The following is a 24,401-nucleotide window of genomic DNA, read 5'->3' on the forward strand; positions in this document are numbered from 1 at the left end:
TGCAGACTGCAACGGCTTATGTGAATCGCCCGGAATCTGTAACAAGCAACTCTCTTACCCACCCTGTAAATGCTGGGTAACATGATATCTGCATGCTGTAACTGAAAAAATCAACTCCTCTGCCTATGCTGCAGCACATCAGTAGCGTAAGTAAAATAAACCTTTTGTATAACCGTACGCTGTGTTTAAATCCTCCTGACTCCTGCTCACCGTTATCACCCACCTGCCCGGTCATAAATCCCCCTCCTCGCGCCAAGCCGGTCATGCCGACCCAGGCTCACAGGTCAAGGGTGCACCGGCATTAGGGGCGCGACAAGTAGTAGTTGTGCACACACAAAGCCACATAATGACCCATGGCATGTTGACTCCAAAAAATCATTAGGTTTCACTTATGCATAGAATGCCATTAAGTTGGCAGAACAAAAAATCCTTGGGCAAAAAAAGTTGCATAATTACAAAAGCTGGGGAATCCAGACCAGTAGCCTTTGCAATATACTTATTAGGACACTTGTACAACCAGCAAACATCTGCTGTTTCAGTACACCAGCCAAAAAGTATCCAACAAGTACTCTTCAAACCAAATCCCAATTGGCTTTCACAAAATAGTATTTTATGAGCAATTGTACCAACGCAAAAAGTCATTGAACAAATAGGTAAAAATAAATATACATATCATATTTACTCTCATTCTACTCGCACCTTTTCCCCAAAACAAAATAGCCATTCAAAAATGGGATTATTGTTTTAAGCAAGGAAGCTAATTTCTACATTGGAACAGAGGCACGGGATTGCTGAAATGGCTGCTGGGAGCTCTGCTATGGAAGGGTAGGGTTCACTCTTCAGCTTCACTCAACCTCTTCTTGCTGGGAGACAGGTTGAGAGAAAAGTTGGTAATACAGAAAGCATTGCTGGGCTAGCACTTTAACTGTAAGACATTTAAATAATATTTTGACCATTTTGTCATCTAATTAAGATACGTGTGTGTGTATGTACACATGAACACAAATTTTGTACTTCAAAATTATTTTATTCCACTAGATGTTTATGAGTTAAAAAACAAATGTCTGCCTTAACACTAAGACAAAGATATTAATTTTTAATCATCCAATTCAATTATCTGTATTTTTTAAAGACATCAAAAAATATTATTCAGTTGTGGTATAACCAGTCCTTCCAATCTATACCCCTAAACATATTTTATTCACTCTACCAAATCCCCATTAATGTCTGTTGGCTACTATTAATATGATTGTCTAGGAATATTAATGTCTGACCTGGCTAGTCCTTCTTAGCATGTGAATTGCATGCTCCTTTCTAGCCGACTCCCAAGCCCCAACAAAACAAAGTTACTTAGATAACGGATATGAGGTTCAATTAAAAGGCAAAGTTGTCATATACTCTTTTTCACTAAGAAAGCAACTAGGCAGTCTATTAAGATTCCTTAGACTATGAAGGGACTAATTATTTCATCAAACTTTATTAAGATGTACTGTTGACTAATTTTTCTTCCAAGAAGAGCCAAGTCATTTTTTCTCCCTTCTGATATTGAACATAAAACCCTACACCTTGTTTTTAACAGCAGTCGCTACAGTGCAGGTTACCAGTACATTTGGCTGCACTGCCTAGGAGCCCATTGCTGGAGGTTTACCCAGAACCATGCAAAGGGCAGGAAGCAAATGCACCCCTGGCTGGAACCACCCCAAAGCCCAAAGGTACACTAAGAGGCATAGAGGCCAGAGTATTTTGTATTTAGTAGGGGTGTGTGAAACAGGCCATATTCGATTTGGATTCAGCCCAAATCAGGGGACAGTGATTTGATTTGTTGATTCGGATCACTGTCCCAATTTGATTTGGCTGAATCTGAAAATTCAATGCTGATTTGAATGAAATGCTGTTTTTTCTACATACCTCCAGGTGCCAGGCATGGCTCATGAAAGCTGAGATGGTGGGACGAATGGAGCATCCCACAGGAGCATGGGGGGGCCCCTCCACATGCTCAGCAGTGAACCGAGAAGTAGGTTGGAAGTACTTCCGGTCCACTTCCAGGTCTGCCGCCAAGCATGTGGGGAATCTCCCTCTGCGCCCCTCCAGCTCAGTAATTGGCTGTGGGGAGACCCTGGGTGTCCCCCAAGACCCAGGAGGCACCAAGCTGGGGGCTGGAGCGGGAGGGCCCCCCCCACACGCTCTGCAGCAGACCCAGATGTGAACTGGAAGTACTCCTGGTCCACTTCCAGGTCCGCCACCAAATGCACTGGAGACTGTCCCACACTCCTATGGGATGCTCCATCCATCTCAGCATTCACGAGCCACCTGGTACCTTGAGGTATGTAGAAAAAACATTTAAAGCTGTGTCTATGTCCAAATCATCAAATCTCTCTGAACCGATTTGGTGTCAAAGTGAGTTCAGGAAGAAAAGACAAGTGTGTGGCTTTTTGTTTTTGTTTTTTTTAACTTTGGAAATTTGTTAGACTCTCAATATAGTTATTTAATTATACAGTGTTTTAACCCTTTATTGTCATTCTTCAGACTACAAGAAAAATGAAAAAATTAAAGAGGATGAGCATGGAAGTCACCATACAGAGACAGAGGCCCTCCTTTTAAATACAACTTATTTCAATCATTAAAGCTGGCAAGTGCATGCAATGAAATGTGAATGTTACTATTCACACATAAATATGTAGTATTCTAAATTTATCTTCTGTTCATGTGCAATTTCACTAATTTTGACTAAAATAAGCATTTGACGAAAGCTTTAACTCTTCAGCTGCCACAGTTTGGGGAATTATATTTCAAACTGCTTAAGTCTCACTTCAGGAGCTATTTATACTTTTATTAATAAAATATAGGTATTAGCTCATGCTATATACTACAGTAGGGTTTTTAAAACATTCTTATTTCACTGCTTATAATATGTTAAACCTTACTTTAGTCCCTTACTTTGTTTAACATAATTGAACAACACAGATAGATATCATCTCTTTTAGAAAATAGCATGTGCAATTAAGGGATCTATTAAAAGAACCTGAAATCTTCCAAGCTGTCATTTATGATTTGCCACCCTGCCTCTATTTTCCCTTTATTTTCTAGCCAAGTCTGTCAAACAAAAATTCCTTAAGAATTCTAAGGTATTACAGAAGAACATAACAACGAGTTTAAAAACTGCAATAACAGCTCACTTGAGATTTTTATTACATTTACGTCTACATAAAATTGGAAAAAAAAAAAAATACATAAATGGGAAAGCAGCTGAAGGGCAAAATCAAACTGCTGCCTTTATTAAATGCAAGTTTAATGTCTTTCAGATAAAATATTTGTAGGTGCCACAGTCAATCAAGATTTCAATGGAAACCAAAGATGAAAGCATTCATGCATAAAAGGCAAGTGTGATAATTATGATGTGCAGACAAGATAATGGAAAATATCCTAGCCCTCCTTTAATTTTATATATCAAGTACTGCCTTGACCTAGACAACCTGTCACATTTACTGCATTATTTTATCATTTTAATTATTTAGGAGAATTCAATTAATTCAGTAGGTATCTGGTCAGTGGGACTAACCCTCTTGAATTATGCAGCCTTTTTTTTTAAGTTGCAGTTGTGCAAAAAAAATCTGTAGAACCACTTTTGAATAAACACGTAATTAAGTCTGTAGTCCTCATTCATTCTGCAAGGTTATTAACCTTTACTGATTAGATAAATTGCAGCCATGTGGCTGACATGACATTTTCATCATTTTAAGACAGCTTGCTGAAAAAGTTGACTGTTTTTACAGGCAGAAACTATAGCAGAAATAGCATGCACACTTCAATTCCACTAGCACAGAAATAATTAGAAATTATGGGAAATTATTAAAGAAAATATAGGCATGTATCATCCATTGGAATACAAAAGATCATTACGATAACTCTTAAATATACAGATAACAACCTTTAAAATTCTACCCTAATTTAATAGCCAGAATTGGGAAATTTTCCATCTTATTACTTATGAAAATATTTTGCCCCAATAAAAGTTCAAGATTACAAATATCATTAATTTAGTTTACTGGACTACTAAGCATACCAGCTTTTTACTTAGTGGTATGTATATATTTGTTACTATGCCAAAACTCTCATAACACGCGTACAAACATAAAACTAACATGTCTCTGAAATCCTCCATACGTTTTCAAAACAAAGTAATTGTTCGGGTCCATTTTTAAACTGAATGAAGAATTGAACTATCTGAAGTAACTGAAAAATGTAGTAGGACTGTTACCTTCAAATACCTGCTAAAGCAGGGGTGTCGAAGATATGACCTGCAGTCTCAGAGTGGCCCACAGGCAGCATGCGGGACTCACCAGATGTGCTCACATGCTGCACGGGGTGCCCGTTCTAGTTCACATTCCAGAGCGGTAGAACAGCTGCCATGAGCAGCACAGCCCCAGGGCAGTTATGTGCTACTCCAGGGCCTTGTTGCAAGCTGTGGTTGCTCTAGGGCTGCGCTCTGCAGCCTTGAGGCAACAGCAACTATGGATCCACAATGCAAGACCAGTCTGTAAGTCTGGTGCAGCCTGTGAACCAGCTCTTTGCCATATGGGCTGGATACATTGGACACCCCCGTGCTAAATTAAATTATGTTGAGGTAAACTAAGTTCCTTCTGCAATCTAAGTGACTAGCATCTCCTTGGACTTGATCCAAAAACTGGCAAAGTCAATTGTAGCCACTCTAGCATTTTTGGTAAGCTTTGGATCAGGCCCCAAGGAAAACTAAACACAAACTAATTGGGTAAAAACTGAAAGATTAAAGTAAAAAAAAAAAAATCCACAAATTATTACTTTTTAAATGCTCATATCTAAACCTCACAGTAGAGATATACACAGAATTAAATTCTCCTGAAAAATATTCAAATGTCTTAACCAAAAGACTCTCCTTTCTCCACCTCCAATCTGTAGTCTCATACATTATATATCCTTCAATTTCTGCAACAGCTGAGGAAAGGATACTAAAGACAACAGTATTTTTAACTACACAACCCTGATATATCCCCAGACCAGGTCCCCTGACCCCATGAGGAAAAGAAAAAAAACCCAAACACACAAAGAGCTAGCCATCAGAAGGCAAATAAATAAAAGGGGATGAAGTAAGGTTGCATAAATACCTTTCACTTGGACATGTCCTAGCTTGCGAGTACAACTTTGCAACTTAATGTTCTATTAAAGGGTTCTTTTTATATCTAATTCTCTAGATTTTTTAAAGTAAACTGAAAAATGTGCATGCAGCATCATACTGACACTGTAACAGAGTTGGAACATTTATATTCACCACACAAACCTTTGCAACTTGAGCTAACAAAGTAAACAACAGCAGTAATAGGTAGTACTAGCCTTTATGTGGAGCTACAGTGTAAGGAACAAGAGACTTTTCACATCCCCCCGAGATCCATTACAGGCTCTGAAGAATGACTTCTAGTGTACACTGTCTCTTCTACTCAAGTCCCAAAAGTCTGATCCCATCACCTCCACTGTGTCCTTGATGAAGATTTTTGTTTTCTTACTGGCATATTGTCCCAGTCCTATTCTCCTTGACTTCACTAGTCCTGAATAGAATGGAAAAATCACTTCCCTTGACATGAAGAGGACACTCCTGTTGATACAGTCCAGTATGTTATTGCCCTTTTTGCAATAAATGCATGCTGTTGACTCATATTCAGTTTGTACTTCATTATAAACCCCAGATCCTCTTTTTGTAGCACAACAACAAAGCCAGTCATTTCCCCAGTTTGTATTTGTACATTTAATTGTTCTGCCCTAAATATAGTACTTTGCATTCGTCTTCCTCAAATTTCAGGTTTTTAATTTCAGACCATTTCTACATTTTATCAAGGTCATTTTGAATCCTAATCTCATCCTCCAAAGCAACCGGCACACCACCCAGCCTAAGATCATCTGTATAATTTTCTCTTCCAAGTTATTAATGAAGGTATGGATAGGGCCCTACCAAAATTGTGGAAAACAAAGAAAGAAAACTTACAGAAAAAAATGAAATGTTAGCTCCCCAGAGGGAGCCAGCAGTGCTCACAGTGCTGAGGCTCAGCTGCCTAGCCTGCTGAAGGGGGACGGGCAACAGGGGGGGCTGCCCACATGAAGGCAGCTCCCCCCCCACCAATTGGCAGTGGGGCCACATGACAGACAGCCCTCAGCAAGAGGCATGGAGGGGAGGACTGCCATGACCACCCCGTGAATATGGTGGCTGGCCATGTGATCTTCCATCAAAATCAGCTGGCCTCCTCTATATCAAAACCAGACTGAAAACCCATTTACTAATGAAGTCTATAGCTAGGTACATCTATTACGCTTTTACAGTATAAGTGATTGGAAAATGTTCTATACCTGTAACAGAACAGAAGCTTGGCACACAAAACCAGTCTATACTCATAACAAAACAGAAGTTGACCACATATAGGCAGGTTTAAAAATGGTGGAACCTGGTTTAAGGTTTGCTTCCCCCCCCCCGCCACCAAACATGCATTCTATTCATTACCGATCTAAAGCACACCGCTTACAGAAAATGGCATAACTTAGATTGATTCCACCTCAGGTTTTTAAATGTCTGTATCTGGCCTATGAGCTATATGATGGTATATAATCAGACATCCTCCTCCAGCAATAAAACATAATAGGATTTGGAAGAGACAGTACGCATAAGAACTTCCTCAACTGAAACTACACAGGAAGTTCAAATATGTAAAATATAGTTAGCTAAGTGGGAATTTGGCCAGGGCCCCAGAGTTTAGTGATCACAAGCATTTGATATTCACTTTGGTTTTCTGTCTCAGTGACTCAGCTCAAATATAGCATGTAGTACTCCTCTCCTGAGACCAGATTAAAGAAAAAAAAAACACCTCAGAAAAAAGCAACAAACACAAAATTTTCAGGGCACAAATTTGTGTTTGCATTATGTATACAAGCACTCCATTAGCACATAGACTTTAGGTTCACTTGGGTAAAATAAAAAATGAACTCATGTATTTATATATTTGAACATGGCCATAAAGAAACAACCTTACCTACAGTATTCTAATTAAAACAAAAATTAACTTGAGTTATTTCAGAGTTAATATAGTTCATAACAAACAACAGATCATCTGCTACTAGTCTAGGAAATGTATCGGCAGGAACTTCCTGGTATGGCACCTATTTTAGGAGTGAAAAATTAGCATTAAGAAGCAAAATCAAATTGTTTTATTTCCCTATAAGCAATATTTTAAATGGTATTCAGCTACCACATTTCAGACAAAAAAAAATGAATGCCACCATTTTAGGAAACATGAAACCACAATAAATCAGGAGAGTGATAGGTTATTTTTTATATGAAATCAGAGATGTCCCTGAAAATCAAAAACCTTTAAGATGAATGTCTTTAATGAAAAATGCTGAAAATGTTACCTTGAGCTAATCGTTCAAGCCGTTTTCCATGTTCTGGAGGAATAGCATACCTAAAATTTATATAAAAAAAAGGTTGAAATGCATAAAGCTACAAGTATTAGACAACAGTTTGTGCAGACAAAATTTCTAAAGGAAAAGAAAATAAATACGATTAAAACACTGAAAAGTATGGTGTAAAACAAACAGGAAAAGCAGGGACTGCTGCTTTAGATTTTTTTAAAAAGAAAATACCTCAAGTTTACTTTTGAGTTTTGAAGATTAATCAGTGCAATATAATATATGAGGGCCAATCAGAAAGTAATGTCTCCTATTTTCTTTAATCAGCAAAATATTATTGAAAAAATATTAATCTTGCACAGAAAATGTGTACATTGTCACTATTAATGGCCTCTTTCCACTGGTGAAGAAGAGCATTTATCCCAACTTTGAGGGTGAGTCAGAAAGCACTGGATTTTTTTTATTTTTTTATTTTTTTTGCATATCACATGCCCGCAAATAAAATACACACCTTATTTTTGGAAAGCAGAATAAAGAAAAAGAAAGATTTTCCATAGTCACGGCTGACTGTGCGACACAGTGTTCACGACATGTGGCATTCCAGGGTACAGTCTGTGTAAGGCAGCAGGAACTTCCTGGTGTGGCAGAAGAGCAACAGGTCTAGGTTCCAGACCCTTGCAAGGGCAACAGCAAGCCTGTTACTTCTTTACTGTGAACAGTTCTTGATATTAGCTCTTGTTAATAAAGTTTTGTTTCTACACCACAAGCCTGGGGATTGATGAAAGCCACTTCCACACAGTGATCCCTAGTAATGTTTCCTACAGCAAGAGCTCCCGAATCAACAAAAACGCCGAAGTGCACAAATATAAAGATATGGACACCATTTTTGTCACACGAAAAATGAACCACAAGCCTCATCAAGTTCTACAGGCTACATGCAGCAGTTCACTTAAGCTAGTTCAGGGCAACTGCTCCTTCAAATGCAAGCTTGTGTTTAGCTAGTAGCTACTACAAATTCCTTAGTGGTTGTGAGCAGGTTAACACTGGACTTTGCCCCTTCTTCTTGCTAGGCGAGAGAGAAGGGGGAGCCATTTTGGCAGCCATTACAGCAAACCATCACCATGCTTCTATTCCAGCAAAGAAAAATCAGCTTCCCTGCTGAAGACATGCAACCCAGTTTTGGAGGGCTGATTTCAGAGAAAAAGGGGTGTGTGGGGAAGGGGGTTACATGAGTAAATATGGGAATGCCTTTTAATTTTTTTTCCTCCTAAGCAAGCAATAAAATGGAGTGGTTGTTTTAGATTTCTTACCTAACAGAGAGTCACTATAAACTCAGAGGTCTATGTCAAGACCCTGAAAAAACTGAAACTACATGCAAAGAACCCACTCCAACAAAGACTTGTCTGACCTGCTGCTTCTGCATGGCAGTACTTGCTCACATGCACCAGCTTGTTCAGTGGAAGGCGGCCATGGAAAAAGATGACTATGTTGAAAAATAGCTGCATGTTCAATGACAATGTGCAATTTTTCCATGCAATTTTAATATTTTTCTAAATATTTAACTGAGAAAAAATAAGAGGCATTACTTTCTGACTGACCATTGTACTTTTAAGAATGTTTCAATGACTAATATTTTAAATTCCTAGAGGTTGGCAACACCTGTATATATAATTATAGCATTTACAATTATTCTAATTGTAGGAAATGCAAATATTTATTTAACGTTCACTTGCAAATGAGAAAAAAAGATACAATAAAGAAACAGATTCAGAAAGGACCTTTTTCTTTTAATATTGCCAAGATTCACAATAAAGAGTTCAACAGAAAAACAGGAGTTTAAAATGCATTTTTCATACTTGCTCTTTATAGACAATGCTGTGTGACAAGACCACTACTTTTAAAAAATATATATCATTACAATTAAATCAGTTTAGAACTCAAAGAAATATGCATTCCATAAATTCAATACTTAGCAAATACTGTTTATGAAATACGGTGTTTGGAAAAAATTAAATCTTTCAACAAACAGTTCTAAACTTTATTAAGTCTATTTGCAACATATCAACAGGAATCATAAAGAATATTGGTTTATATCATCACATTCTTTTTAATGTCCATTCCAGCTTGAAAATTTAAAATTACCGTAATAAACTCTATTCTGCTTTCCAAATGTAATAGCACATAGTATGAAATAAATATCAATTCATATTTTGTTATTTATTTCACAGACTAACTGAACATGTTAATTTGATTGTAATATTTGGTGTCAATAACATATGTTAAATGTGCATGTAATTAGCTACTGTTTCCATTCACATATTTACAGCAGAGTAAGGGTGACATTTATAGAGGGAAAAAATGTAATGACTTAGATTAGCTGGAAATCAGTACTTAACTGCACAGCCTATTCTGCTTATGAATGTTTTCATATTTGTCTATATCCAAACTATACGAGGACCAGGTCCCCAGTGCCTTGAAATTAAGAGTAAAACTGTCAAATAACAAAAACATTTATTACATTTCCTGATGATTTCTTGGTCACAAGATATATTTTTTCCCTGACAAATTCATTAAATATAAAACCATGTCTATTTTTTCTAGCAAGATGGGTCAGAAGTCTTAGGCCACAAAGCACAGATGTTTTGCTAAATCAAATGACTATTTGGCTATAGGTATACTTCCATTAAAATAATTGGTTCTGGAGAAAATGGTTGCCTGATTGGTACTTTATAGGAAGCATCACAGAGTTTAGGGCATGGAAAAAAAGTAAACAACTTGATAACAAAGGTCAAAAAAAAAAAGATTACTTTCTGTCCTCAGGTAATCCCTGTGCCCTGATGAGAGACAATGCAGCTTATTTTAGTATCTAAACTGACCTTCACAAATCCAAACTTGAACGGCCGCCTGTCTTGCAGGCTTATACTTCCAAACCCAGGCAGGAGGTCATTTGACCTTTGTCCCCCCATAAATCATTAGAGCCAAAACCAAACACACTTCTGGCAATTACTGCAACTGAGTTTCATTACTACCCGGGACATGATAAAATCCTCTAACTCCGAGCCATCCAATTAATTCCCTTATGATACTTAAACTTAGCTTTATAATGTAATGATACTATCTATGTAAAGACTGTACACTCCCTAAACCCAAAACAAGACCATAGCTGCAAAAAAATTCAGTGGTCCCCAGCTGAGAAAGAAAGAAAGAACACAACCACAAACCAAAAATAATTCAACTTCATCTCATAAATAAGACAGCAATTACAAAACTTAAAGCACTACTTAATCATATAATAACCCAGCATATGATAGAACTGAGCAACTGTAACAATGTTTCTGGTAGAATTTAGGGGAAAGAATGAACTTTCTTCATCTTCTCACAGACTCCCTGTTTAAGGCCCCATTTCACAAAAGCACTTAAACACAAAGAGTAGTCCCAGTAAACACAAGGGCATTTCTCTAGCAGCCAGGTACATGCTTAAGTTCTTTGACAAACTAGGGCCTAAGGCGGTATCTCCACAGGCAGACATCTATTCAGTGCGCCTTTGCAGCACTAGTAAAAGCAACAATCAAAACGTCGTCTTCTTCTGGGGAAAAAAAGTCATGGGAACTGACTGGCCAGTCATAGCACTTGACATTACTTCTGTAATGCTCAATGAAGTACACTTCTCAAGGTGACAGCCACTGAAATCAAGTCAGGCTTGACCAGCATGCAAAAGTCAAGATGTTGATCAGAATTATTTGAATTCATGATTTATTTTCTCATGACCTGCCAGGACAAGAATTTAATGATGTATACTACTGAAAAACAGAGTGACACAGCATTTATTTCAGTCCCTGGGGACCCATGAGATATTCATCCCAAAATCTTTTATTGGTCTCTAAGACTAACAGTTCCTAGTTCCTTCTTGACATTTTTCTAAAGCTAAATATAACATGATAGCACTTACTCTAACAACTGTAAATTTCAATTGCTACATCATACATACACAAATATCACCACTGAAATTACCAGTCTTCCTTCCCTTGGCTTTGCTTGAAATGCATCTTCAATTGTTTTTGGTTTTAAATGTCAAGTGCTAAGCAGAGGAATGTTAAATGGCAGAGCACAATAATAAAATATATTTTGCACATTTTACTATAGTAGGCATGGTGAATGCAACTCATCTTTTTTTCTTTTTCTACTGCTCTCTCTCCCACCTCCCAAGCTAACATTATTCTTCAGTGTTTCTATATTAAAATCACTTAAGCCTAAGCCTGGTAAGGTTTACCACTTTCCTATGTCTTGGCAGTTTTATTTCTAAAGTTTATGGAACTATAACTATTATAATAAAATCCGATTTGAAAAACCACAGTAAGTGGACATGCTAGACCTAGAACATGTCTTCCTGCAGGGAAATTAAACCAACTAACTTCTCCCCATCACAATCTATCATTTGCATGCGCGCACACACACATACAAAATCCAGCGGATGCAGCCAGAATATAAAATTATGGGATGTTTCTATTGTATCAGTTAGTGATCACAAGTAGCCACTTTAAAACAGAGCCCATACGCACTAAAAGAACTACTCTATATGGAAATGGCCACAAACAGGTTTTGTTTTATTTTATTCTAATCTTCCTGAAATTGGACATGCTTCTCCCCACTTTATTCTTGAAAACTATTTGTATGCCTCTGTCTTCTATTACATACGCATCAGCATGTGCACTGTAAGTTAAAATATATGTTATCCTTTCACAGTCCCATGCAGACAGATTACAACATACAGCGTAATGTGTTGTATTGTCTGTCCTTACATCACATAAACCCTTAAAGTAAAAACAAAAGTCCCATTGACTAGTAAAGGAAGGTTTAGCTAATTAAATGAGGATCAATTCTGAAGAAGCTGTACTCCTACACTCAAAACAGGTATATCACATTTGCAAAGTGATGTGCAATATGAAACTTGGAAGCTGAACACCTACCTTTTCTGTGTTTTTATCATACAAGTATTTTTTTAATCATACGAGTAATACAAAAAGTGAACTTTCCCATTGATCTGTGGTCAATTCAGACACCCACGAAGAAAGATAAAACACAAGGCACGCAAGTTGAACCAAATCATAACTTGAACTCAGCTGACAACTATTTAAAAACCCCTCCGTGAAAACAGGCTGTCCTTCCTTCCATTACCTGTTCCATGTAGAGGAGGGTTACCCCCCAACCTTTCAGACTGATGACGGCAAATCAGTCACCACTGCTGAGATCCTCCAGTCTTGCCTCTCAAACAAGGGGTAAAGAGCTGGATGCCTTCTTACCCTACCAGACATTAAGAGGCCCAAATCTTTCCCCACCTCCTTTGCAGAATGGCTTTCCTTAACTCTGCTTCCAGTTATCAAGGGCCTTGACCCCCTATTGAATAAGTTCTTGTGCCATATACCCAACAAGTTCAGACACCATAAACTTTACCTCTCCCCACCCCCTCCAAGTGCATAGGGGACAGTTCATGCAGTGGCAGAGAGCAGAGCATTGTAGGATAGTGAATACCAAGGCAAGGGATAGAAATTGCACAAAAATTGGTGTAAGTGATCAGAAACTAGTCTCAACCTGTAACAAAACAAGTTCAGTGCACACAGACTGATTTCAGAATGGAGGAACCCAGTCTAAGATAGACCTGGATCAATGTAGTATCAGACTTAACTGATTTAGGTTAAACTGGTCTATCGAACTTCAGTACCAGATCCCCTCCAACATGAAGTTAAGTCACCTGATCCCCACTAATCCCAGGATGGACAAGCTAGCCTCCGTCCATGCTTGTCCACTCCAGCTCAACTGGGTAACCCCACCCCAAGGGCTGTCACAGGTGGCATAGGAGGTGGCTGAAGGGAAAACAAAGCCTGCCCCCTCCCTGCCCAACTCCACCAGCTGCGAGGCCACTTGTCTCAACCCCACTGCCCTGCCAACTCCTACCTCTCCGCTGTGGGCAGAGGTGCAGGCAGGCAGCAAAGAAATGGAGCCTCTTGTCCTGTCCTCCCCCCCTCATGCTGGAATCTGCACAGCAGAGGTATCTGCTCCCCCCACCTCCTGCCTGGCTCTGCCAACAGGCTCTTGCCTGTCATCAGCAAGGATCAGGCAGTGGTGGCAGCCACCCTCAGCTGTGCTGGCTGGCTTGTGCGGGGGGAGGGCAGGGCCAGGCCCATGTGACAGGGGCATCTACTCCCCCACCAGTTCATGATGCTGAGTGAAAAACCCAAGAGTCCTAGGGATTGCAATAGCTATGATCCCCACAGTCCAGGGGTTCCACTGGGTATGATGCACCAGTGGGGAAGCAGATGCCACCACTTCACAGGCTGCCCCCCACCCCCTCCACATAAGCCAGTCAGCACTGGTGGGGGGAGCCACCCAGCTATCTCAGAGCTAGCTGATGGGAAGGGCGTGGGGCTCGGGAGAGGGCTGAGTGAGCCAGTCAGGGGTGGCCTGGCTGCTGTGAGGCAAACTTGAGAGCCCCCAGTTTGCTGGCCTTGAAGCTCTGTACTTAACCCAAGAGAACCCGTGTAGTGCTACATGTAAGTAGATATGTTAACATGTAGCACACAAAATGTAGCCCTACAGAGAAGCTTATTGCAAATAGGAACATTTCTCTAGTGGATTATTTGGGGTGGGGGATTGGTAGCACTTGCACCATTTTGTAGCATACACATCTGTCCCCTTGATGTTTGAAGTGCTACACCTGTAAAATGCCTTTCCACTGCCCTAAAGACAAAATGACAGACATAAAATAGAAGTGAGTTTGTATAACTATTAACACTAAAAGCAATTTAAATTGTATTAAATCAGGAAGTCACATTTGTAAAAACTTCTAAAAAGCTGGCAAAAAACAAACCTGAAGAGCTACCAATTCATCAGCATTCACTGCTAGGATGAGTTGCAGCTTCCCCCCCCCCCCCCTTCAGAGGCAAGATGTTAGTGAAACAATAACAAATATGTAGAGTAAGTTAGAGCAGGCGTAGGCATGCCTCACAGACGCATGTGCCCCTACAGCTACCATAAAGCTTCTGGGATCAAATACTTTTTGCGTGATTTCTCAGTAGGCCATCAAACTAACAACTCAGCTCCACGCTCACCTGCAGCTGCCAGCTCTCCCAAGCTCTCTGTCACTACAGGGCACTAGAGCTCTGGAGGATAGATTATCCATGATAAGGGGTAGTGGAAAGACTGGGATGCTGGAGAACTGCTCCCAGCTACCACGGGCCCAGTGGAGCAGACTAATACGACTGTAACATGAGTTGCCAAACATGAGCTGGAGATAATCCTCAGTCAAGGAGGCATAACTCTGAGATCAAAGTCTACTTAGCTCATCTTTTCCTACTTTACTGTGCAGATGCTCCTGTCTTAAGAACATTTAGCATATTGGAAAGGTAATGTGCAACAACAGCCTAACATTAGCCTCTATACCAGTGGTTCTCAACTGAGGTACTGAAAGAACCTGTCTGGGGTGCTGCATTGTCAGCACCACTGTGGGATGAAACTGCTCCACATGCCTCTTTTCAGGAGACATGTCAGAGATGAACTGACAAGCAACTGCTGGTGAAAGCTGCACCTGCCTGCATTACACTATGTGGGCAGCCAGGCCACTTCTACTGTAGCTCTTCCCAGTTCAGCTCCAACATGACACATGTGTCTGTCCTAAAATTAGAGACACATTGGGCAATTCCACCTGGTGGATGCCTTGTGTCTTAAAAAAAAAAAAAAAAAAAAAAAGGCTGAGAACCACTGGTCTGCACATTTGCATAGCAATGAAAAATAGTTCAGGTGAGAAAAAGTGAATTCTATTGAATTCAACAGAAAAGAAATGTTCACTGTGCAGGATAACCACTATACATGGATGGGAAGCGAAATTAAGCAAGCACATACACAACTCAGAGAAAGACCTTGCTTTTTTCTTTGATTAGAGACTGGTATTTTTAATCCATCACTTAAAGATATTAGCAAACAACATACATAGATCAAAGTTGAACCAGTACAACTTCACAGGAATAAACATTAGAAGAGGAGCACTTTGAAACAGAAATAACTAATAGACTAATAAACTTGGAGAAAGGTACAAAATGAACCTTTCCCTCTTTATCTTACCTCTTCAAAAAGGCCTTAACTTTTTTGGCATACAGTTGTACAGCAAAAACACTGGGCACTACAGAACAATACCATTAAATAGAGTGCCAATGGACAGTTGAAATAAAATAACAAATTATTAAAACAAATACACTGGCACAACAGTGCAATATAATTATGTGATATTATGCAATGTAATGCAATATTATATCTTGTCATTTTCTTTCTTCCCTTAATCCCTCCTTATACTCTTTCCACACATTCAACTTAGGGACAAAATATATGAACTTAGGTCCTCAAAAGAAAAATTAAAAATAATACTATATAGCCAAAAGGTGTGTGAAACCTAATAGCATAGCTGTTGCAACAGAACTGATGTATTAAAACCAAACTGAAACAGTGACAAGGAATTAATGCCCAAAGAAATTTCAGTGAAAATTATCTCTACAGTAGTTTAGTGCTCAAAAGATAATAGGGGAAAATTCATGTATTACGTTAATTTTTAAAAACTGAATTCACTATTTTCATAAACCCTGCAAACGTTTAAGCAATCAAGCTTTTCAAGCAAACATACTTCTCTAGAGATCAGTGTTAACTCAGACACTCAAAAAATCACCATCAATAACATTTCAAATTGTATATTTGATTGTAGTATCACTGTCATGTTTATTTGTTTCATAAGATATGCATTTAGGAGAGGGAACCAAATATGACATGAATTCTGTGACTTGTGAATTGATTTTCTAGTAGGAAAATTTTCAGGGCTTTAAAAAAAAAAACTGGGAAGCAAGTTGCTATCTGGAAGGAATCCAGATTTTTTTTTAAATGATCCAAAAGCCACATAGGATAAAACTGAGACATTTTGTGTCGTTCTATACAAGAGAAGATGTACAGTTATACCACTACATGAGGATTCCAGGAACATTTATATTCCCCCTTTATTTTAATACAGTTGAATTGTTTTAAAAGGTGTAAAAAAAATTATGAGCGCAAAAGAGAAGACTCCCTAAGAGCAGCTGCTCTCCAGCTGCCTTCTGTTTCACAGCCTGCTCTTCATTACAAGAAAAAAAAAGAACCTTTTTGACTTGTCCACTTAGGCCTAGATTCACAAAAGGAACTTCAATGGCTAAAGAGGTGGAAATTGGGTTCCTATGTCTATAATTACAGCCTTTCATTTCCTGCCTAACTTCTACAATATTTTAAAGTCCACAGACACCTAAATTGAGAGCTTGATGTTCTGTTTCTCTATGGGTGCATCTATACAAGATGCTAAGGCACAGCAGCAACAAGCCACTGTGCCATAGCTCATTGCTACCGCACAGTAGCATTGCTGGGCACTAACCATGCAGTGATGATACAGCACAACAGTAACAAGCTACTGAGCAGTAGCGTCAGGCAAAAACTGCTCAGCAATGGTAATGGGCAGTAACGCCAGTTACTGAGCAGTCATTTAGTACTTGCTTATGCAATAATATAATGATTTAAAACATAGTTGCATGACCAAGTACTAAGTGACTGCACAGTAACAACTGCCACAACTGCACATAGATGCAGCCACTGTGCCCAGAAGCAATGCCATCTCAGCATAACTGAGTGGCTTAGGGCTTCTCCTACCAAAGATCATTCAGGATCTACAAACCAGATACACTTCCACCTAAGTCCCCTGAAAAGCCTGATCTGGTAAGTGTGCCCCAAACACAGTTAACACCCACTGACAACACTGAGTTCACCAACAAATCAGCCACAGTCACTTTCAAAGCAGAGTTCAGGAGAGTAACTATACAAGGGGTGAGGACAGAAGCAATAGCTGCCTTTTATATAATATCCCACGCAAAATATATGGGATCTAGTTCCTTTCTCAGCCTGCGGGAGTTAGACTAAAGTGTAGCACATCCAGAAACTTCCCAGAAGCAAACTTGGCATTGAATCACCCCCCTTCTAGTCTCAGACCATACACAAAGTAAAATAAATATGCTATAAAACAATGTTTTCTAAGTATGTAATGTAACTAATTCTACATGTGGTCTCTAACAGCCTCTCTTTTCAGTTTTTAAACTGTAAGAAATCACCATGATAGAGGAACAGAGTTTCCAGAACTGCAGTTGAAGGATTTGAAGACATCTAGAATTAATCATAGACTCACTGGCAGTCATATACTCATTTAATACATGTATTTGTTACAGACCTTCATACTCTTGTATCTGAAGCTGTCAGACTTCATGATGTCAGGGCCAAAACAGAACACTTTCTGGAGCAGAGCTAAGCCCATCCATATCAACATAAGAAATACCCAGGCACTGTTGTAAAACAATCACTAGTGCGCCAGTGAGAAAAAGAGGACCTGGGTCCTCAGTTAACAAAATGAAATGTTTCACACAGTGAAGGACTTTGACAACTTTACTGAGGAAAGTCTTCAAACAGCTAACAGGCATTTCATGAAGCAGTTGTAATTGCTGCACTAACATCACAGTATGTTTTAAATCATTATATTATTGCTAATCTAGATTATTTTAAAAGATTAAGCAAATGTAGTTTACTTTGTAGTGATTAAGATGCATCTTCACATTACTGCAGATGCTAATTAACAAGTACTAATATTTTTGTCATAAAAAACATTATATTTGTTCAAAACTGAAAACATTTATTGAGCCCAACCATTAAGAGTATATAGCAGAAGTTGCTTTAATTACTTCTTAACTGTAAGGCAATGTAATTTTCTAACTAAGTTTTAAGGTAGTAAAAAGAGAACATTGTTTTACGAAAACAAAATCTAGTGTAGTGTAAGTGCAGTAATATTTTGCTTTCTGCAACAGCAATGGTATGCCATAATCAAACTTCCAAGTGTGATTAAAGAACCATCCTATAGATTCAGCAACATTTTAGGTAAAAAAAATAAATAAATTAGTGCTGCTGTTTCTATTTGCATGAAGCCTGTGCCTTTAGTTTTCTGTGGGAGCACATACCTGGACAACTAATGTACAGCAATAAACTCTGGCATACATCACACAAGAATTTATTGCTCCCAGGCACCACATTTTAAACATGTACCCAGACCATAGTACACTGAGCCAGATCAGAGCAGCCCCAGCTGGCAGGGGGTCTGGGGTGGGGCAGGGTGCACTTTAAACCTGTAGTATAACAAGAGTTCTAACAGACCTGAACCTGTTTGACCACCTTAAAATGAATTACAACTGTACTGCATGGCCTGGATTTTTAACATGACTAAGACATGAAGTCTGTTAAAGCAAAAACAGAAGAAAAAAAAATCATAGTAGGAAAAAAGATGTAAAATCTACTGTCCACAATAGTTTTCTATATCTAAGCTTGCTTTGGTGTGAAAGTTTTAATTACTAGCAAAACAGTGGGGAAAACCCATTGAGTGTTCGCTCATCATGACCCAGAGTACACTTTCCATCAGTTCCATCACAGCAATTGATGGAAGCATTACATAACCAGTATGTACCTATTCGGCACAATGACAGCCACGCTTTGAGGAATATTCCCTTATTTATCCTGCAGACTGCTTAAAAAACAGGCACATTTCATTCTGATAGGCAAAAAAGTGCTCAAAGTTAAGGCTGTTCAAGGTAACATTTACCTTCTCTACATTCTCTGTGTACCCCATCATAACTATAATGGACTGCAAGTAAGAAGCTAGCAGCAGCACAGTAATCAATCAAGCAACTGAGATTTAAGCTCAATTTTTCATCTGACACTTATGACTGGGTGCTCCAAGAGGAAATCATGCAACACATTACTCCTCCCCAAAAACACAAATCTACCATGGCAGTCCTCTATTCTAATGTACAAAGATCAGGATACAAACCGTAGCCACCTTAGCAGAGCCTACAAAAATACAGCAATTTAAGTTGAAGAACAGACTTCTGCTCATGGGACAGAAGCTACACAAACTGGCTTAAACTTGCAACAGAACAGAAGTTCAGTGCACATAAACCAATTTTAAAATGGCTGAAACTGGTTTAAGATAAGCCTGGTTGAATGTAGTATCAGACTTAACTGATTGAGGTAAAACTGTTTTATGAAACTTCTGTCCCAGACCCATTCCAGGTTAAAGTTAAATCAGAGTACCCCAGCATCCCAGGATGCTTTGCAGCCCTGGGTTGGGCTGTCTACACCAGAGAGCAGGGTATGCCCCGCCCCTTTGGTCCCTAGCAGGAGTAGTGAGAGTTGGCTGACAAGGGGTTGGGAAACCCAGCTGGGAACTGCATCTGGATCTGCCTGGGTAGGGGGCAGAAGGGGGAGGGCAGACCCTGCCAGACTTTTCCCCATTGGCATGGAGGGGGGGAGGGAGTACAGGGGAGGGGGCAATAGCCTGAGAGGGACTGCCCCTCCCCAGGCAAACTCCAGCTAGGGTCTCAGAGGGGCTTTAATCCCCCTTCCCCAGCTCAGCATGATGGCCAAAGCCCCCTGCTCAAAAGATGAGGCCTATGGGATCTTCACTCCAACACTTAAGACTGCTTGCTGAGTCCCCAAGAAGGACTTTCTGATAACTGACTGTAAGGAGACATTAAGTAAGACTTATGCAAGGCTTTCTCTTGTCCTATTGGTTTATGTTTTGGCTAGGGACAGACATTACACATAAACCGGTTTAAGCAATCAAAAATGAGTTTAAACCTGTAACAGAACAAATATTCAGTGCACATAAACCAGTTTGAAAGTGGCTGAAACCAGTTTGAGATAAACCTAGTTGAATTTAGTATTAGGTTTAATTGATTTGGGTCAAACCAGTTTATGCAATGTCTATCCCAGATCCCTTCCTGGTTTAACTTAAACCAGAGTCCCCCAGTATCCCAAGTGCTTTGCAGTCCTGGGCAAGGCTCTCTGCTCTACAGCAGAACTGGCCCCACCCCTCTGCTCCCTGGCTGGTGCTCTGGTGGAGACTTTCAGGCACAGCAGCATCTGCTGGGCTTCCCCCTGCCCCATCCTTCCTCCCCACTCACAACTCACTGTTCAAGCAAGGATCCTTCCCTCCTCTCTCCCACACCACACGTCATAGTTAGCATGTGGTATGCTAGCTAATGCTGAGAGGCATTGGTGTAAGGCAGACAGGACAGTATTGGCTTAGGGCTTTTTGGAGCTAATCAACAGGTCAGCTGGTAATGTCCCTCCATTTCTTCCTTGGAAAAAGGTTGTTCAAAAAAAGCTTGAACTAATGAGAGGCTTTTTATTTAGCTGATGGGCGGATAAATCCTGTGCAACTCCCTGCTGGGTAAGAAAATGCTGTGCAACTACCTGCTGGCTCTGTAAGGAGCAGCAAGTGGGGGGGGGGGGGAACGCCTCCCTAATCAGTGTCCTGCCAGGGCCTGGGCACACCTCTCCCCTCCTCAGCTCAGCACTATGGAAAGGGAGAGCTGCTCTGGTGCCCCCTGGGTTCCAGCCTGAGCCACTGCAGGCATGTGCCTGCATTTCTTCAGTCTAGAGGAGATCTCTGTGTAGATACAAACTATTTCAGCCTCACCAGGTTAGAATAAACTGCAAAGATTGAATCAATTTAGGCTCAGGCTTTTTGCATGTCTGTCCCTACCCCTAGCCTTTAAGTGAGACCAAGCTGTGTGTGCTTCTCACTGTGTTTTACTGGGCTGCATCTTAGCTTAGGTGAAAATTTTTGCTGGTTCTTTGTATGCTTGAGGTTGCAAATTGCTGTGTTCTACACTGCTTACTTCAGAGAAAGGACTATTCTTGATCAAGCTTTTATGAATTCAATACCACTACCTTTTTTCCCCACCCACTCCCTCCTCAGTCTGGCAGCCTCAAGCAGGGAACAGGGAGGGTGGGGGGGCAGAAAGAGGCAGAAGCCTGCCTCCCTGTCCAGGCAGGTATCCTCCATGGGTCAGGGAAGGGGATTTAAATTCCCACCCTCCAGCATGCTAGCCCAGGGCTGGAGCCAGGCCACAACCCCTCTGCTAGAGCAGGGAGGGGGGAAAAGCCTTGGAGCTTCAGTCCCTTCCCTTTGGCAGTGACTGGCAGGTGTGCTCTTGCACCCTCCAGCTTTTGGCCTGAGCCACTGCAGGCATATGGCTGCATTTTCTGAATCAAAAGTGAATGTCTGTTCACTTGCTTCTCAGTTTAATCTCTGCAGCTTAGACTAACCTGCAAAAACTGAATCAATTTAGCCTCAGGCTTGTTGACTATCTATCTGTACTTAGCCCTGAATATAGATACCCTGATGCTGACCCACGTAGATTTTTACAAGTTGTTGATACATTCTATTTCCATCTACTGCACTAACTTCCACCCTTGTTTGCCTCTTTTTTTTTTGTTCCAGATACCACAGGAAGACAAGACACCAGGAATGCAGTTTAATTATGCCACAAATCAGATAAGGCAAGACAGCTTGAGCAGTTAAAATAAAACAGATGGGCTTTTGCACTTAGAAGCACTTAAAGTTATTACATGAATAAATTGAAAAATCACAAAGAAGTCCAGTTTGTATGATAAACTTTATTTTTAAAAAGTCAAAACCAACAGTGACCATAAAACATTTTTACAGGAACAGTGGGTGGGAACTTAAGACTCTGGGCAGTTTTCTTTTTTTTTTTTTTTTTTTAAGTTTAGCATGAATTTTCTTTATGTCTAGGGACATAATTATATGCCAAAGAAATTAGCTTTTACTATTCTAGATATCATAGCCAAAGAATATATTTTTGTAATATAGAATAGCTATTACAGTACCATCTTAAACTTTAATTTATAGCTCTATTGTAACTATACTGCTGATGCTCTTTATTTATTCAAAATCTTTTAGCAAAATTTCCATAACCACTGTTCAGTGAACCTCATGGCTTAGAAGACTGATAATTAGATTTTGAAGATTTTCTTCTCTAGTTTATTATTTCCAACATAAACCAGGATATTAGAACGGAGACTTGTTTACACTGGATGTCTGTTGAGCGACTATGTAAAAGGAGCTGGCAATTCCTCAGTGCTTTAAGAAAAAAGCCACATCATTAAAAAGAAAAGTCACCAATATGCTCATCTGGTTAGGCATATCAACTGAATAATCAAGAAAAGACTTGTCTGGGAAAATGAAGTACCTTCTTGCTGGGCAAATTCAGAGTTGAGGCCTGTTTACATGACAGATAGGCAAGGTTTTTGTTACTGCTGTCTGTGCAATATCTGTTTTGTGAATAAACAGAAGATTTCCCGCTTCAGTACTGTCAATCCATCATTTTCATGGGCAGTACATTTTGAAGTGCTTGAAACAGGAAAAAAACTGACTGAAATTGTGGGATACTATAGAAACCAGTCACAAAAGGTGATGCAGTTGGTTGCAGCTAAATCACAAACAACTAGGGTACTGACTTTTAGATGTTGTAGGAAGTAAAGGGTTTCACATAATTTCTTAACCTTAATCCAAAATTTATTTTGAAGTTATACAGATTCTGCAAAATGAACAAACTTTCAGTATTAACACTTTCTTTGCAAGTCAGAGTCCATGCTATATGTCAAAATTAACAACCTTTTTAGAAATTCACAAGTCACATGCAAGTAACTATCAACTCACAAAAGGTTTGCTTTTCCAAGTCACAAATGATTTGCCCTTAAGGCCAGTACAGAGGCTTTTCATTCCTTTGCCTACAGCTAGCCTGTGCTTTGCATAAGCATCATTCTACACTTGCCAGTATTGTTAACTTTTCTGTTTTAACAAGAATTAAGTTCAACATGAAAAATTAAAAAGAAGAAAGTCTTGACATCCCAGGAAAGTAATCAGTTCTCAGGAGAATATTCCACAAGGTTGGAAAAGTCCCAAAGAAGGAATTCAGAAAATTTTGCACTGTTTAGGCAGCATGTATCGCTTAAATAAATAAATACATAAATAAATGCAAGTGTGGTTTCTCCATGTAGAAAACCCTACATATTCTCCACGACTAACTTATAGTTAGTATGGGCATCACTGTGAAAATCTTTATAAGAATCAGAAAGGCTGAAATACATGATGCGACTCTCATAACCATATATACTGAAGTTATCTAAATTAGTAGGGACCAAACCAAATTGAGGAGGCAGGCAGCTAATTTCATGGGCAGATCACAGGGCTGACTGCCATTTTTGCATGTTTATGAGGTCGGGGCCACCCCATGTCTCTGACTGGCCAAAGGGGCCCTGTGGCCCTGCCCCTCACTGCTCATTGCTTGAGAGCTGTTGATCATATGGCCCCACCTTCACCACTAACTGGTGGAAAGGAGTGGAACTACAAGACAGGCAGTGCTCAGTCAATTAGCAGCGAAGGGTAACAGCCATCTTGGCAGTTCCTCTTTGTGCTGGCAGCCCTCTTCCTCCCTTCCCCCCCAATTGGCTACGCAGCTGGACCGCAGCAGCCACGAGGACTGCTTATTCCCACTGGGGACCCAGCATTCTATTTTCAGTAAGTTTTTTGGGAAGGATTTCATAGGCATTACTCAATTTCATGGATAATGACCAATTTCACAAATTTCCATGAAAACCCCAGACTGAATCACAAACTGAACAGTAAGGCTGTGTGAAGCTTTGGGATCCCATTCAAAATCAGGAGATTCAGCCCAATTTGGTGGCCGAATCTCCAAATCCAAGTTGAATCAGGGAACCAATAAAAAGGTCCAAATGGATACAAAGCTCTCCTGAGCAACTAACAACTGATGCCCAGGAAAAAGCCAACCTATTAAATGGGTAGTTTGCGCCAGTTTTTCATCAGTCCCATGGGACGCCCATGCCCACTACAGGACAGGGAGGTCCAGGTGAGGGAGATCCCCTGCCCTCCATTAATGCTGACCTCATGAAGGAACACCTTGAGAGGCTGGATACCTTCAAGTCAGCTGGCCCTGACAATATACCCCCCAGGGTACTCAAGGAGCTGGCGAGCATCATAGCCCAGCCTCTGGCAC

The 24,401-nt window shown here is 39.9% G+C and overlaps 1 protein-coding gene across 4 annotated transcripts in view; it reads right to left on the reverse strand.

Annotated features, from left to right (window-relative positions):
• The window catches only part of KDM4C (lysine demethylase 4C), a 459,581-nt gene that overhangs the window by 355,590 nt on the left and 79,590 nt on the right, over nt 1-24,401 (reverse strand). For all 4 annotated transcript variants that reach the window (XM_019555111.1, XM_019555112.1, XM_019555113.1 and 1 more), the window contains exon 7: nt 7,429-7,478. In XM_019555111.1, the coding sequence (XP_019410656.1) occupies nt 7,429-7,478 (50 nt within the window). The remainder of the gene's footprint in view (nt 1-7,428; nt 7,479-24,401) is intronic.

The sequence above is a fragment of the Crocodylus porosus genome, unplaced genomic scaffold (genome assembly GCF_001723895.1).
Source record: "Crocodylus porosus isolate Cpor-Errol unplaced genomic scaffold, CroPor_comp1, whole genome shotgun sequence".
NCBI lineage: Eukaryota > Metazoa > Chordata > Crocodylia > Crocodylidae > Crocodylus > Crocodylus porosus.